The following is a 17,275-nucleotide window of genomic DNA, read 5'->3' on the forward strand; positions in this document are numbered from 1 at the left end:
GTTTGGCTCAAACAGAATTAAACTTCTATAAGTTTTCCTAAGAGTGAAGAAAGCAAGGGCATGTCTGTGGCAGGAAATCAAAATTCAGCTTCAGTTGGCTATCATTTTGAACTAGTGGAGTCTAGACCCTGAAAAACACAGCTTGATATGATGGACCCTGGGTTTTGTATTACGTATAAGACAGATTTTCTTATAAGTGACCCCAATGCAGTGTTATGAGGTTACACTGGGGGGTTTTCAAGCCTTGTGATCCCTAGCTGCATGAACAGACCTTGTCCCCAATTGTGTGCTTAGAAAGAAACCTGGTAGCAGCTGATGGAACGTTTGGCAACCAGGCGTGTCCGCATTCTTCGGCTTATTAGGCCTCCTTCCAGCTCCGCCCCTTTCCTTCCAGTAAAGGCTACTGTCCGTTCGCTCATTGGCCCGTCTGCGCCCCGCCTTTCGCTCGGCCATTGGCGCTCGCGGGCCCGCGCCCGTTGCCTAGGCGATGCGGGCGGTTGCCTCCGCGCTCCAGGAAGTGCAGAAAGTTTCAGGGCCCGAAGTCGGCGCGAGGATGAGCACCCTGACCCGGCGGCTGCGGCCGCTCGACGGCAGCCAGGACAAGAGGGCCGAGGCGGACGAGCAGGCCCGCGACGAGGCGGACGACGAGGACTGCAAGGCCCTCCGCCTCACCCTGATGGAAGAGGTGCTGCTGCTGGGCCTGAAGGATAAAGAGGTGAGAGAGCCGGAGCCCCTGCCCCCCCCCCCCCCCCCCGAGGCCTAGCCGGGAGCTGGAACCGGCCGCTTCCATTCTGGGCTCCCGAAGAATTCGGCAGCTGAAATGGCAACGGTGCAGTGGCCAAGAGTCGGTCGGAAAGATTTCGAGCCCAGAACGGGTAACAAGTTTACATCCACACTAGATGTTTACACACAAGGTTACAACAGTCACATACAGATGTTTAGCCACAAGGTTACAACAGTCACATACAGATGTTTAGCCACAAAGTTACAACAGTCACATACAGATGTTTAGCCACAAGGTTACAACAGTCACATACAGATGTTTACACACAAGGTTACACCGTCACCGACACATACAACAGTCACCTACAGATGTTTAGCCACAAGATTACACCGTCACCGACAGATGTTTAGCCACAAGGTTACAACAGTCACCGACAGATGTTTACACACAAGGTTACAACAGTCACATACAGATGTTTAGCAACAAGGTTACACTGTCACCGACACATACAACAGTCACCTACAGATGTTTAGCCACAAGATTACACCGTCACTGACAGATGTTTAGCCACAAGGTTACAACAGTCACCGACAGATGTTTACACACAAGGTTACAACAGTCACATACAGATGTTTAGCAACAAGGTTACACCGTCACCGACAGATGTTTAGCCACAAGGTTACAACAGTCACATACAGATGTTTAGCAACAAGGTTACACCGTCACCGACAGATGTTTAGCCACAAGGTTACAACAGTCACATACAGATGTTTAGCAACAAGGTTACACCGTCACCGACAGATGTTTAGCCACAAGGTTACAACAGTCACCTACAGATGTTTACACACAAGGTTACACCGTCACCGACAGATGTTTAGCCACAAGGTTACAACAGTCACATACAGATGTTTAGCCACAAGGTTACAACAGTCACATACAGATGTTTAGCCACAAGGTTACACCGTCACATACAGATGTTTAGCCACAAGGTTACAACAGTCACCGACAGATGTTTAGCCACAAGGTTACAACAGTCACCTACAGATGTTTAGCAACAAGGTTACACCGTCACCTACAGATGTTTAGCAACAAGGTTACAACAGTCACATACAGATGTTTAGCCACAAGGTTACAACAGTCACCTACAGATGTTTAGCCACAAGGTTACAACAGTCACCTACAGATGTTTAGCCACAAGGTTACAACAGTCACATACAGATGTTTACACACAAGGTTACAACAGTCACCTACAGATGTTTACACACAAGGTTACACCGTCACCGACACATGTTTAGCAACAAGATTACAACAGTCACCTACAGATGTTTAGCAACAAGGTTACAACAGTCACATACAGATGTTTACACACAAGGTTACAACAGTCACATACAGATGTTTAGCAACAAGATGACACCGTCACCGACAGATGTTTAGCCACAAGGTTACAACAGTCACATACAGATGTTTACACACAAGGTTACACCGTCACCGACACATGTTTAGCCACAAGGTTACAACAGTCACATACAGATGTTTACACCGTCACCGACACATGTTTAGCCACAAGGTTACAACAGTCACCTACAGATGTTTAGCAACAAGATTACACCGTCACCGACAGATGTTTAGCCACAAGGTTACAACAGTCACATACAGATGTTTACACACAAGGTTACACCGTCACCGACATGTTTAGCCACAAGGTTACAACAGTCACGTACAGATGTTTACACACAAGGTTACACCGTCACCGACACATGTTTAGCCACAAGGTTACAACAGTCGCATACAGATGTTTAGCAACAAGGTTACACCGTCACCGACACATGTTTAGCCACAAGGTTACACCTGGTCACCTACAGATGTTTAGCAACGTTACAACAGTTGCATACAGAACAAAAAACTTGAGGAAAAACGCTTTATGTTGACAAAAAGTTGACTTTTGCACTATTTACAGCCTCCACACCTACCTAACAAATATTTGAGTAAATGTTCAACCACAAAGGTATGTAACATCTGATCTGATATTACAATCGATTCATTGTGACATGGATTTCCAGTGGTCCCAGACTTTACACAGAATATTGGGGGGGGGGGGGGAAACCCTTCAAGAGCTGTGGTAGTCGTGTTTTGATGACTGCTAGACGTGTCTTGTGCCAGAAAAGTCTATATTGACCAAGTCAATGTAATCTGGGTGAACCCTATGATTTTGTCCTGAGATTTTACTCTGCAATGAGGGCAACCATTGTCTCATATAGTCAAATGTATTTTTAGTATCCTTTTGAGTTGGGAATTACAGCATAGGTAAGTGGATGTGAGAGGAGGGGAGAGCCATCAAAATGATGCATAGATAAATTGAGTAGAGAGACTGAATTTAATGTCAGCTGTGATACTTCAAAAAAGACTGATACGAATAATCGGGTCTATAGGTCACAATGTTGGACCTTTCCGGACTAGCACAAAACTGTTTTGGGGTGGGTTTTTTTTTTGTAGATTCACAATTCAAGTTGCTAGGATTCGAGCACGAGTCGATGGCACCTAACAAAAAGAATAGGTCATAATAGTGTCGGACCTAGCTGTCTACCCGCAGGATGCTGGCCATTTCTCTGGCATCTATTTCCGAATCTTGAAAAGTAACTGAGTGGGGTGAAAATGGAAGTATATCGGAATCAGACCTTTTTTTTAACTGATTTTTGCTCAAGCCAGTGAGTGAGCATTTAATGGAGGACAAAGAGAAAAAGTGAGTAATGAACATATAGGGAGCAATACCAGAATTAGAGGAGAGGAGAAAGATAACGTATACAGTCTTTTCTATCCTGCAAATTTCAGCCAGGATTCAATGCAGTTTACAACAAGGTTAAGAACAAGCCATGAACATTGAAGGAAGGATAAGGAGGGTGACGAGAAGAGATTTTGGAATCAAGCAACTCTGACCGGATACTATGATTATGAAACAAGATCCGGATCCTGGAACTGAATTCTTGTCTCACTGGAGCACACAGCTCTCATATTCTGTTCTCTCCCTTAGTGCTCAAACTTTCTCATACATTGTCAGAAATTGGGAGAGGGGGGCCTTAATAGGGTTCTAATCGTTAATAGGGTTTTAATCGTTTTTCTTTGAACTTTGTTAGGCACTTGGCTTGTTCTAAGCTACTTTCTGGCTTAGCTTGTTCAGCGGGTAACTTGCAGCTGCTGCTCTTGGTTCCCTTATGGTGCTGGGACCATCTTGCCGCAATACATGGAGGAATTGCAGAAAATTTTATTATTGCACTGTAGGTCATGAATTTCACCGCTGGCGTTCCTGTGTTAGTCACAGCTAAAAATATAGTCATCAATATTCAAAGCAGTTGAACTGGCTTTGAGCTGGTTAAATCTTTTGTTCAAGGCTAACTGCCAGTCATTTTTGGCAGCACTTGACTGAACTGATGCCACTGAAAATATTTGGTTAGGGCCCGATTCTATATAGTGCGTCTTAAGAAATCAGGGCAGACTATTGTGGCACTAAGCGCGATTCTATAGAAGTTCTGCACAACTTATAGAATCGTACTTGGCGTTGGGTATGCGTCGTAACTTTTAGGCGCACTCGAGCCTAAATGCCTGCGTCTAAGTTATGCATGCACGGCGCATGTGCTTTTTGACTCTGGAGCCTCCCTACAAATTGAGTTCTCTTCCAAGGTTTTGGGAATGCTTTTCGACTTTTCCCTTACCTTTAAGGATCAAATAAACTCTCTGGTTAAGAAAAGTTTTTTTCAGGTTAGATCTCTTTTCCATCAACGTCATTTTTCTGTCTTGGTCCAATCAATTATACTATCTGGGCTAGATTACTGTAATGCTATTTATCTTGGCATCAAAAGATCTGCCTCCAAAGACTACAATTGATTCAAAATACCGCTGCGAAGTTGATTTATGGAAAGAGCAAATTCGACCACGTGACTCCATTGGCTCCCGGCTTATCTCAGAATCCAGTTGAAATGTTTTTGTATTATTTTCAAAATTTTATATGGTATTTTTGTTCCTCTTCTATGGAATGTTTATAGATTTTCATACGCGAGAGGCACTCAACGGTTTAAACTTTCCCTCCCTTCTAGAAAAGGAATTAAAGGAGTCAAGAATTTCAGCCTTTCTCTGGCTTTTAAATTTCCCCAATTATGGAATGAACTTCCTTTAATTTTGAGGTGTCCCAGCTCTTTCCATAAATCTCTAAAAACTTTTATTTGCTAAACATTTTGAAAACTAATCCTCTTGTATTTTAGCTTATCTTTTAACTTATTGTTAATCGCATCGAGCTTCCTCTGGTTGAAGACCAGTTAAGTTTAAGTTTAAGGTTAGTTTTGTTTTTTTTTTAACTTAAAAGAATGCTCAAACTCTGTCCTTAACCACGCTCCTTTTTCAACATTGCACACTTGAACTGACACAACTCTTATAGAATCACGCCTTCCACATTAATAATACTAATAATAATAATTTTATTTCTTATATACCGCTATACCATAAGTTCAAAGCGGTTTACAACAAGTTACATACAATGAGAGTAAGAGATGTTTACAACAAGAAGTAAGAGATGTTTACAACGAGCTACATACAATGAGTGTATGAGTTGTAAGGGGAACTTTCTGGGATACAAATTGCAAATGGAAGAGAACCAAGATGGTTTGAATCAAAAGGAAGTATCTAGTCAGAGATTGGGGTGCAGGGGAAAACAATTTGGATGGAATACCTTTACAAACGGGAAGAAGGATGAGTTAATCTAAAATGAAGAGAATTGGGGATTGGGCAAGAATTGGGAATTAGAATTTGTTAAAGAGACGGGTCTTCAGTGATTTTCTGAAGTCGGCGTAAGAAGTGGCCTCGAGAATGGGTTTTACGAGCCATGTGTTCAGTTGGGCTGCCTGGAATGATAACATTCTGTCTAGGAACTTCTTGTAAAGACATGATTTCAGGAATGGGTAATTAAAGAGATTTATTCTGCGAGAGCTCTTATTAGAGCTGTTGAGGATGAATTGAGAGGCGAGGTAAGTTGGTAGCATCTCAAAGATAGCTTTGTAGCTGATGCAGGCAAACTTGAAGAGTATTCTGGATTCCACCAGCAACCAGTGGAGTATCCTCAACACTACCGAAAGGACGTGCTGAGGATCGAGTCGGTTCAGCGAACGGCCACCAGGATGGTCTTGGGGCTCAAGAAGAAAGATTAAAAAAATTGCATCTGTACTCACTTGAGGAAAGAAGAGAACGGGGAGAAATGATTGAAACATATAAGTACATCACGGGACGCATCGAGTCAGAAGATGATATCTTCTGGCTCATGGGACCCTCGACCACCAGAGGGCATCCGCTGAAAATCAGGGGAGGGAAGTTTCAAGGCGACTCCAGGAAGTACTTCTTCACCGAAAGAGTAGTGGATCATTGGAACAGACTCCCACTCCAGGTGATATAGGCCAGCAGCGTGACGGATTTTAAGAGAAAATGGGATACTCACGTGGGATCTTTAAGGGAGTAAATTCAGGGGAGGGGATACTTGGAATGGGCAGACTTGGTGGGCTATAGCCCTTTTCTGCTGCTTTATTCTATGTTTCTATGGGGTGATATGTTCCCATTTTTTTTAAACCAAAGATGAGCCAGTGTTCTGAATTAATCTCAGCTTGTTAAGTGTCTTCTTATAAGCTCCCAGATATATAATGTTGCAGTAATCCGAGCTCTACTTCCGTGGTATATAAACTTAAGGTTTAGTTTAGTTTACTCAAAATGGATGATTGTACAAGTAATAGAAAGGATGAATCATCGAAGTACTTTTTAATGGTGCGGAGCTTCCATAGGACTGATATACTTTTTTTGAACGTTAAATCTGTATGCTTTTCCAGAGTTAGGTGTTTGCTTTTCCAGGGTTAGGTGTGTATAACATAAAACTTAAACATAAAATTTTATTTGTATACCGCAATACACCGTGAAGTTCGATGCGGTTAACAAGAGTTAAGTAGAACACCGTACATAAGAGGTGAGGATTCGAGTACAAACAACATAGGATCGTAACAAGGTCAGAGTCAAATACAGTAATGATAACATAATACAAAGAGAACTGTTGGAGAGGAAATAAGTAAATAGAGTACAAGGGAAAGGCCACTAATATAGCACTACAAAAATTATAACTTTCGATTAATGCTAACTAACATCAATTATGAGGTGTGAATTGCCAGTTATCTTCCAAATAGGCCTATCAATTAGAAACATAGAAACATAGAAAGATGACGGCAGATAAGGGCCATATAGCCCATCAAGTCTGCCCACACTATTTACCCACCCCCTTAAGTCTTCTGACCCCTTAAGTATAATTGTAATTATACTGTCACTCTACTGACCCGCTCATTCAAGTCCTAGTGACCCTATCCTTGGCATGACCCCGTAGGGATCCCACATGGGTATCCCATTTGTTCTTGAAGTCTGGGATGCTGCGTGCCTCGACCACCTGCACTGGAAGCTTGTTCCAATGCTCGATCACTCTCTCCGTGAAGAAGTACTTCCTTGCATCTCCACGAAACTTCCCTCCCCTGAGTTTGAGCGGATGTCCTCTTGTGGTCGAGGGTCCCCTGAGAAGAAAGATATCCTCTTCCACCTCGACCCGTCCCGTGATGTACTTAAATGTCTCAATCATGTCTCCCCTCTCCCTACGCTCTTCAAGAGTGTAGAGCTGCAATTTGTTCAATCTTTCCTCGTACGGGAGACCCTTTAGCCCCGAGACCATCCTGGTGGCCATCCGCTGAACCGACTCAATTCTGAGCACATCCTTACGGTAATGTGGCCTCCAGAATTGCACACAGTACTCCAGATGAGGTCTCACCATGCACATACCTTGGCTACATGAACTGATGTATACATACAACTTCAATACTACTACTATTAGTTCTCTAGCGCTACCAGACGCATGCAGCGCTGCACAGAGTCACAAAGAAGACAGTCCCTGCTTGAAAGAGCTTACAATCTAAACAGCCAAGACAGACAAACAGGATGTCATGGATACAGTTAAGGGAAACGGTTAATCTGCTGGATAGGTTGGAGGGCAGAGGGGAGTACAGGACAATCGAGTCATTGTGACATCACTGATGAGGTTGGCTCTTATTGGTGGAATGAGGCATTATGACATCAGAGGAGTAGGGTTAAGGATCGAAGGTTATATCAAAAAGGTGGGTTTTCAGTCTGCTTTTAAATACGGGAAGGGGATTGACGGACAAACTCGGGTAATTTATTCCAGGCATAGCAGCAGAAGAGGACCCACCAACACATACACTAAAGGTGCGTTGGGGAAGGTTAGGAGGCAAACCTAGGAGAGGACAGATTCACAAAATCCAAACGAGGACAGCGTGTCAAGGAGTAAGCTGTGATTAACAGTATCAAAGACAGCTCAAGAAGGATGAGGCTAGAGTGCCCTTAGATTTAGATGAGTTCTGCAAACAGCATCAGTCCGAGCTGTTTTAAACTCTGGAATTCATTGATGGAGAATATGGTGAAATCAATTAGCTTGGCAGGGTTTAAAAAAGGCTTGGATAATTTTCTATTTAAAGAGAGTTCAAAGGCCATTATTGAGATGGCTTGGGGAAATCTACTGCTTATTCCTAGGGTAAGCAGCATAAAATCTGTTTTACACCTTGGGATCTTGCCAGGTGCTTGGGACCTGGATTGGCCACTGTTGGAAATGGGATACTGGGCTCGAAGGACATGTGGTCTGTCCCTGGCAATTCTTAGAGAACTTAGTGGCAGGCAGCTCATACAATACAATAAATCAATTTCTAGACCGCATAACCAGGTAGTTCTATGCAGTTTACAAAAGGTTATTAAAAACAAAAATGCAAACAGGTCTAAGAGTAGAGAATCTAGTTGCCTATGAATTTATCAAAAAGAAATGTCTTCAGGTGCCTTTTAAACTGAAGATAGGAATAGGAGATTAAGCACAAATGCCTGGAGCAGCTTGAAAGGAAAGTTGTCGCTCATGAAATCTTTTCAACTTACAAACGTTGGCTGCTGGAAAACCAAGAAAGAGAGTGGGGTTTTCTCGGGTGTTTCTGGGATGAAAAGACAAATAGATCGATCAGATATTGTGGTGCCTGGCCAGTGATAACTTTGAAATACAAGCAACCCAATTAAAAAATAATACGTGCCATCGTAAGACTAGCCACAATGGAAACTCCCCTCGCCAACGCTCCCAGGCTTCCAAAGTGGAAGTCCCTTTGAGGCCTGATGGTGGGCGATGGCAGCATTGAGCTCTTTGCACATGGCTCCTGTGTGGAAGATACGGAGGTCTCTGGGTAGTTTAATAGCCCCTCAACAGGAGGAAAAGGCCTCCGAGATGGAGCCTACGCACAGTCATAGACTGGGGAATTCAGCGTAGTTTGTCAGCTCCTGGCTCCAATCATTGGCCAAAAAACCTGTATTTTATTCCCTAACTTTTTAATGAATTATTTATTTAAAACAGGAGCTGACAAACTACGCTGAATTCCCCAGTCTATGACTGTGCGTAGGCTCCATCTCTGAGGCCTTTTCCTGCTTAGTGCACTCCTCCTGTTGAGTGGATTTTTGCTACTTATAGTTGATATTGTAATTTACACCACTCAGGGTATATCTATATAGTTTAATAGCCCCACACTTCTACTGTTGTCATCAGCCATAGTCTATGTTATTGTCCGCAACCTTGGTGTTTCCAGCAAAGACAGGCATAAACATTCTCTGTCCTCTCAGGGCTACACCTCCTTCTGGAATGACTGCATCTCATCGGGCCTGAGGGGCGGCATCCTGATTGAACTGGCATTAAGAGGCCGGGTGCAGTTGGAACCTGCTACCCTGCGTAAAAAAAGGCTGATTGACAGAAAGGTAAGACCCCCAGATGCACATATTCCCCTCAACGATGCCCATGCTGTGAATAATACCAAGAGGTTCCCATTCCTGCTCTCCTGGCTCTTCTGTTTGTTACAGGAGGCTGGATGAGCAGTGTTTTATTTATTGGTTAAAGAGAGGTTGATATTTTTCACAGGATTAGATTACCCATTGTTTGAAGGTCTGTGCCCTTTGTCAGATGTAAGAACTCTGATCCATATAGTTGCCACCAACCTGGGAGGCCATGGAGACTAAGGGGAAGATTCTCAAAACTTTAACGTGGTCGCTAAACCAGTTCCAGCCAGTTTAGCAGCGAATTATCAATGACTTCCCGTAGTCTTTTCCGAGCTTCTTAGCAGTCTCTGACTCTGCCAAGCAAATGTATTACAATAAGGTTATTAATATTTAAACGAGCACTTCTGGCGATTCTCTATTATCAATGGGTGATTCCCTAACCTCGCTGTCCTACATTTACGAGCAGAATTTTCTGGCAGGTCTGAGCTGTTGTAGCCTTACTTTCTGGTCAATTAAGTAAGGCTTGACAGGTGAGACCTGCCAAAAAATTTTGCCATCGTCAAGCAACACCCTCCCCAGCAGAGGAAAGGATGGCTACTCTCTCCCTCTGTTGCCATTAAGCAACCCGCCCCCCCTCCCACCAGCGATTGGAACATGCAAATTTAGCGACCCTCTGCAAACCTCATTTGCATGCATGGTTTTCTAAGAATGCCGAGTCTTTTTGAAATTGTTACAGTAATGAATTTTACCACAAACATTTGAGAATCTTCCTCTAAGATGGCTCATCCTGGTTTCTCCAACATTTCCCTCCTTGTCCCTTTCTACCTCCTGTGTATCTCTCTCTCCCTCTTATTTACCCCATGACCAACACCTCTCTCTCCCTTCCTTGTGCCTTGTGTCAAATCTCTCTATCCCCCTCCAAGCACCATCCCTCCTTTCCTCCCCATGCATGTCTTCCTCTACTCCCTCCCTATCTTTCCTTCTTCTCACCCTCCTCTCCCCTCCCCTGTGCCACCAGATTTCCTTCCACTCCTTCCCTGTACGCCAAAAGTTGCTTCTTCGGGTCGCGGTATTGGCAATGACTCTTACATGCTGCCTACCACTAACTTAGAAATCTCACCTCTGCCGTGGAGAGATTTCCGATACTGCAACGAGATTCGATGCTGATTCGGCGGGTGAAAAGGGAATTTCATTTTTCCCTCCCATCCCCCTGTGCAGCACTTCTCAATTGACCCCCTTTCTCCTCCCCCCCCCCATGAGACCACTACTTTTGGGTCTCCTAAATCAGCAGCGGTAAACAGGTTGCTCAGGGTCTGCCCACTTGGGCTTCCCTCTGCCGTGTCGTGAGGTTATCGGTGACGCATTAGAGGGAAGGCCCTGGCGGGCAAGCCAGGAACAGCCTGTTCATCGCTGCTGCTTTAGGAGACTCAGGACTCACTGAATCGGTGAGTGCAATTTTTTTAAGGAAATGAATCAATTCGAATTCGATTCACCAAAGTGAATTTATTTGAATCGGTGAATCAGGCAGCACTACTGCCCAACAGAATGCTTTGCACTGATTTTGTTGCTTAAAATATCCAGTTCAAAATGCATTCAAGTAGACGTATTTTTCAGTAATTTATACAAGAGGCTGTTGGCTTTTTCAGCATGAAAGAATAATTAGGGAGCTAAAGTCTTGCGTGAGTCTTTGTATCCTTTTCTCATAGCAAACCCAAATTAGCTTGGATTCCTATATCTGGCATCAAGGCACAGAAGTTAAATAGAGCCCACTTATGTCCAAACCACTTTGGATGAAAAATTACAGCTCTCCTGACAATTCAGAGGCTATTGTCAAATCCATTCCCAAGTGGAAACATTTTGGCACTAATTAGGCCAGGGATCTCAACCCAGGGCTAGATGCACTAAACACGGTCGCTAAGACCCTGCAAGTTGCTGTTGGCCGATTTTTTTTTTTTTTTAAAGGTTAATTGTGCAACAGTGCACAATGTTCCAACAAGTTTCCATGCAAATGATTTGCCCAGAGGTTCGCCATAATCCCGATCGACTAGTCACTCAGAGAGAGACTTTGACACATGCGCAGAGCAGTTTGGGGAAGCGCGAACAGCCCTTTGTTAAAAAAAAAAAAAAATCAGCAGACAAAGACATACAGGGTGCCTACTCCCTCCTGCTACCGGATGCACCCCCGAACCTCCACTGTACCTTTAAATTAGTTGACAGCAGTTGGGATGCATGGTCTGCCACTGCAAAATGGTGAGCCTCCCCCTTACCGGTGCCATGGGGAGGGGCCTAAGGCCCTGATTGGAGTCAATTAGAGCCATAGGCCCCTCCCCGTGCATCCCAGGATGCACTGGGAAGGCCCACTATTTTGCAGTGGCAGGCCTGAGGAGTAGGAGGGACTGGGCATCCCTCAGTTGGGGGGGAGGGCGGCAGGGGGCATCCGGTGGCAGGAGGAAGTAGGTATCTCCTGCCTCTTTTAGTACCAGGTTGTTGAGGAGAAGTGTTTCGCCATGGCAGGAGGGGATTGGCCATCCTTTCTGCCTCTTTTGGTACTGGGGTCGTCGGGGGGGGAGGGGGGCTGGCATGGCAGGCCATATATATATATTTTTTTTTATGAGCACAACATCTGTGCCCATAGAAAAAAACCCCAAAACAGGCAAACCTGTCAGCTTTTCCGATCTGATTTTGGCATTCAAAGTTAGGGCATCAGTCTGATGGCTGGATTTAATATTAATGTCCTCATTTCCATGCCAGAATCAGAGAATGAGCAATCATAGGGAAAACCACGTGGTGAGCCAATTCGTTCATCGGGTTGGCAAATACGATCGGTTGCTAAACCAGTCAATCCGGAGTAGCGACGATCGGAGACTTTAGTGCATCTAGCCCCCCAGTCCTTAGGACTGGGGGAAAATTGCCTTTCAGCAGAACAGGGATACCGAGAACATCCTTGTGTGTACCAGACCTGCTTGAGGGTCCCTCAGTGCAAAGTCAGTAAGCATTTAAAACTGACTGATTCCCGGCTACAGCAATAGGGGCTTCCAGTATTGAGTCGAGGGTTGAGAAGAAGACTCTGGCAAGCGAGAATTTGGGGTGTCTTTTGTCTTTTTGTTATTTCTGTACTTGTTCTTTTGTGTTGAATGTGTTAAGTCAGTGAAAAATTCCTACTCAAATGCATTTTGAATTGTGTTTTTAAAGACCGCAGAAGACGGTAGAAGATGTTTATATATCAGACTCTGCTAATGTGCTTTTCAGGCCCTGGCATGGTTTGAAGATGACGTGTCAGGGAGGGGCATGAACCGAACTAGTACATATGTGCAACTGTGCACACGGAAGAGCCGGTGACTTCCTTCACCTCGTCTTTGGTCTTCAATGGACTAGGTCCAAGCAGCCTGACCTATTTACACACACTGGCGTTTTCCTGTAAGGTGGGGCAGGATCAGGTTCTACAGGCTAAACAGGCTTTTGAGACATTTGGTTAGGCAGAGGCAGCTTTCAACTCTTCCCTTTCCTTTTCACAAAGGTGCTGCTAAAGTCGGACACCCCGACAGGTGACATTCTATTAGATGAGACGCTTAAGCTTATGAAGGCCACTGAACCCGCCGAGACTGTGCAGACCTGGATAGAATTGCTGACAGGTAAGAGAACAGCTCTCGGCCTCCTGTGGGCACCAGTCGGAAACCATGACAGAGAAAAAGTCTCAGCCCAGCAAAAAGTCAACAACGCATTGAGCGCTGTAGCCTTAAGACGGCTCACTGCCATGCCAGAAAGTGCCCAGATGCAGATACGAGGTGACTCATCTTCCCTACTCCCCCCCCTCCCCGCTACTGTATCATTATGTAAGAGCCAAATGCCAACTTTTCAGATTCAGTGTCCGGTATAATCCCAAACATACTCTACAATAAAACAGTAGCCAGGGTGAGCTGTTTACGCAACACCATCTGTTCTTCCTGGAAACCAGCCCCCAGCAGCAGCCTGGAACGCCTTTTCCCTCACCCAGTAGTCGACCGTGCGTGAAGGTACACAGATGCTCTGAGAAGAGTGTGTGTGTGTACGTCATAAGTCTCTCTAAATGAAACCCCTGGGAGCTTTGTAAATATGCCTGGGAGGTATGTGGAAGCAGTGGCCAAGAAGCCACATGTACGTTTTGTCAAACGTTGTTACCGTTCTAATCATAAACTCTCATTTTCCCTCAGGCGAAACCTGGAATCCTTTTAAGCTCCAGTTCCAGCTGCGCAACGTCCGGGAGCGAATTGCCAAGAACCTGGTGGAGAAGGGTATCCTCACCACGGAGAAGCAGAACTTTCTGCTCTTTGACATGACCACGCACCCGGTCACGAACACCACGGAAAAGCAGCGGCTGATCCGCAAAATGCAGGACAGCGTTCTGGATAGGTGGGTGAAGGACCCCCACCGCATGGACAAACGGACCCTAGCACTCTTGGTCCTGGCTCACCACTCGGATATCCTGGAGAATATCTTTTCCTCCCTCGCCGATGACAAGTACGAAGTGGCCACAAGCAGATGCAAAGAGCTGCTGGAGCTGGACCCGGAGGTGGAGGCCTCGAAGCCTACTGCCACTGAGATGATCTGGGCTGTTATGACCGCCTTTAATAAGTCCTAAGAGAGAATGACCTGGGGAGGGAACTGGGCGCTGTGGAGGGACAAGCCAAGGCTCAGCCTGAACGCATCCTAGGGGGGGGGGTCTGCACCCTGCATGTCTGTGTCTAATGACCAGATACTCGCAGACATTTTATGTATCCAACATCCTGGAAAAATGAAGGCAAGCAGAGAGTCACTCATTCACTTTGAGAAATCTGTAAATACCTAGCCATATTATCACTGACATGTTTTAAGGTGTGGGTTTATAGATGCACGTGTCTGCATCCATCTATCTGTCCACTTTAGAGGTAATGCAGCTTTAAAGGCTCTGCTGACCTGCTTCTTCTCCCCATAGGCGCTGGGAAAGAAAATACTTTTCAAAGCTGCCTGGAATGAGTTGTGACGTTTTACAGCGCTTGAACTGAATTTTAAGTGACAAGAAAGGCGGAAAGCACTTTTCTTAATGAAATGGCTGAGTGTTTCTACATCTGATGTCCCATTCGTAGAAAGTCTTATGTATATAAGGGCAGTCTTACTCCTTGTAATATATACCTTTGAGAGTGGGTGGAGGGTGGATATTCAATCCTCGCTTTCCTTTTTTTAACGTGATCGAAGACGGGCTTTGAGAAGCTTATGTGATTATGGCTAAACGGTCCGCTAAGAATCCCTGGCCTGGTAGTATGTTATCGGTTGGTACATGGACACCGCTCTGTTGAGAACATTGTAGCTAGACGTGAGGAAAAAGGATGTCCACTCGCAATCTGCAACAATATTGGTGAGGTTTAGAGCTCCTTAGGAGGGTCTGTTCTTCTAGCCAGCATTTGAAAACTCCAGCCACTGACTTTCTGGTGCCCACTGGATTTTTTGTGTGTGTGCAGACGAGGCAATATCTTCCTCAACCAAATTGGGGTGAGGATATGGGAAAGTGGCCTGCAGTAGTGGGCCAGGGATGAGGGGGGGGGGGAGTGTACACTGCCCAAAGATGAAGAGCACTTGCTATGTATTTCTGCAGTCGACCAATTCCATTCCCCCCCCCCCCCCAAACAGGATGTGGCAGCAGGTATATACAGAGTGCATTTCAACATTAGAGCTTATGTCCTGGACCAATTTTTTATCCTCTGCTTGGGCGGTTTAATTTGTGCTGGCATTCCGTGTGCCAAATGCTTTGGGGTTGGCTCTTCTTCCAGTGTGGTGGTCTCCTGTAATAATAATTTTATTCTTATATACTGCCATAGGCGGTTCACAACAAGGTGAGCTAATACATGGGATGCAGATTAATACAAATTAGAAGAATAGACTTCTTTCCAAAAGTTCAGCCAGCACCTATGCATGCTTTCTGTTTAAATACAGCCTATATGGATACTTGGGGGGGGAGGGGGGCTGTACTGCCTTCTCTGAGGAGACTACATATCCGCCACAAAGTGGCGCTGTGGTTCTACACATAACTGATCAGCAAACATTGATTTGGGAGAAAAAAAATGGAATTCAGTTGCTTTCTATGTATTCAAGATGCACTTATCAAAATCAGAGTCCTATTTTCGGCTCCCTCCCCCCCATTTCATTTTATTTCTGCTTTATTTTCTTGTTCTCGGGCTCACAAAAGCAGCACCTGCATTACTTAGCTCTTCAGCCAAGTGATCATATTAGTATCTACTCCCATCACTGTCAGATTTCCTCATGTGATGCTGCTCCTGGCCTGGAGAGCTTATGGAGAGGACATCTACTGGCGTTTAGGCCTGGGTAAAGATCCCATTCCTGGAGCAGAGGTTCTCATAGGGCCCTCAGACAGTTGCACCTCTTTAAAGCCTGACATGTGTGGGGGGGGGGTCCTGCTTGACCATTATAACATGGCTATCATAAGAAAGGTGAGTTGGACATATTGCATTCAAGACTGGGCCTTGTCTTCAGTGACTTTTGAGAGATGGTAGACCTCTTCTCTCGGAAACTTCAGCCGAAGAGAAGTGCTATTATTCCTGAAAATAAAGTCAAATACCCCCTCCCCATGCTAAATCTGGAAAGTGGGGTCCAAGTGGACTGTTGCCACAGGAGGAAGCCACTTGGGCCTGGCGCCAGTCACTACTGGTTTGGGTGGAGGGTTTCTTGTTCAGTGCGTCTCTGCTGCTCTGTCGGCAACTGAGAGCTGCTTCTAATTTAAGCAGCTTTCCAGTGACTAGCAACATCCGTGAGGTATTAAGAGCGAGCCGTGGTTCTTTTAATGAATGTCTGGAATGAAATATTGATGGTTATTAACTGGGAAGTTATGTGAATTAATTTGCTGTCACTGTTGGGTTTTTTTTTTCATTTTCAGAGCTTGAGCTCTTACAGGGCTTCTAATATTCGGTGCCAGAAGAATACAAATTTTGGGGGGTTTTCTTTGTTTTAATTGTAGCTGTTTTTACCCTGAACTTACCCTATATATTAAAAAGAACTGTACTTCTGTTCCTTCCCCTTCCTGTTTTTCCTCCTCTACTCTGCAAGATTTGGTAAGAAAAGAGGTGTTTCATGGGTCATTGTTAGAAAGGAGAGGGAGGGAGGGGGAGAGAGGCTGTGGGATGGGCTCCTGTCCTAGATGCCTACAGGTTGATGTTGCTACTGGCACCACTCTGCACTGGAAGATTTTCCTGGCTCCAGCACCTTTGACATCTCGTACAGTGATGGTCAGCTATGATTGCAAAGTGCTGTCTGGTCTAAAACTGCCAGGCTATACCACTCTCCTATTGGCAAAAAATAAAACAGGAACCGGGCCTAGACTGGTTTGTAATGGTGGACATGGAGTTGGCCGAGAGAGGTAATTTTTTGAAATGCCAGGATCTGTTCCACACCAAGGCCCTCCAGCACTTTGGCATTCAGACAGAAGCCACTTCCCCTCGCAGTCTCTGGGGACTTCTACTGCCCCCATTCCCCCATGTTCTGCATGGGATTAGGGCCTCCACCACTGACAGATGCCATGTATGGGTTCTAGGTGCCAGGGGGTCTGCATTTTGCATCTCCCTGCAGTTTGTTGTAATATTGGGGGAGGGGGGGTTAAATTCTGGTTTAATTTAGCAGTCTGCAGCATTGCTAGTGGGTACAGTGTGGTGT

At 45.1% G+C, this 17,275-nt stretch overlaps 1 protein-coding gene across 1 annotated transcript; it reads left to right on the forward strand.

The window, feature by feature from the left end:
* The first annotated feature begins 410 nt into the window (after positions 1 to 410).
* GOLPH3L (golgi phosphoprotein 3 like) lies at positions 411 to 16,635 on the forward strand. Its single transcript, XM_033924457.1, has 4 exons — positions 411 to 715; positions 9,449 to 9,580; positions 13,116 to 13,230; positions 13,789 to 16,635. The coding sequence occupies exons 1-4, from the start codon at positions 488 to 490 to the stop codon at positions 14,214 to 14,216; spliced, it is 903 nt and encodes a 300-aa protein (XP_033780348.1). The 5' UTR covers positions 411 to 487; the 3' UTR covers positions 14,217 to 16,635.
* Positions 16,636 to 17,275: the final 640 nt, after the last annotated feature.

This window comes from Geotrypetes seraphini, chromosome 16 (assembly GCF_902459505.1).
Source record: "Geotrypetes seraphini chromosome 16, aGeoSer1.1, whole genome shotgun sequence".
NCBI lineage: Eukaryota > Metazoa > Chordata > Amphibia > Gymnophiona > Dermophiidae > Geotrypetes > Geotrypetes seraphini.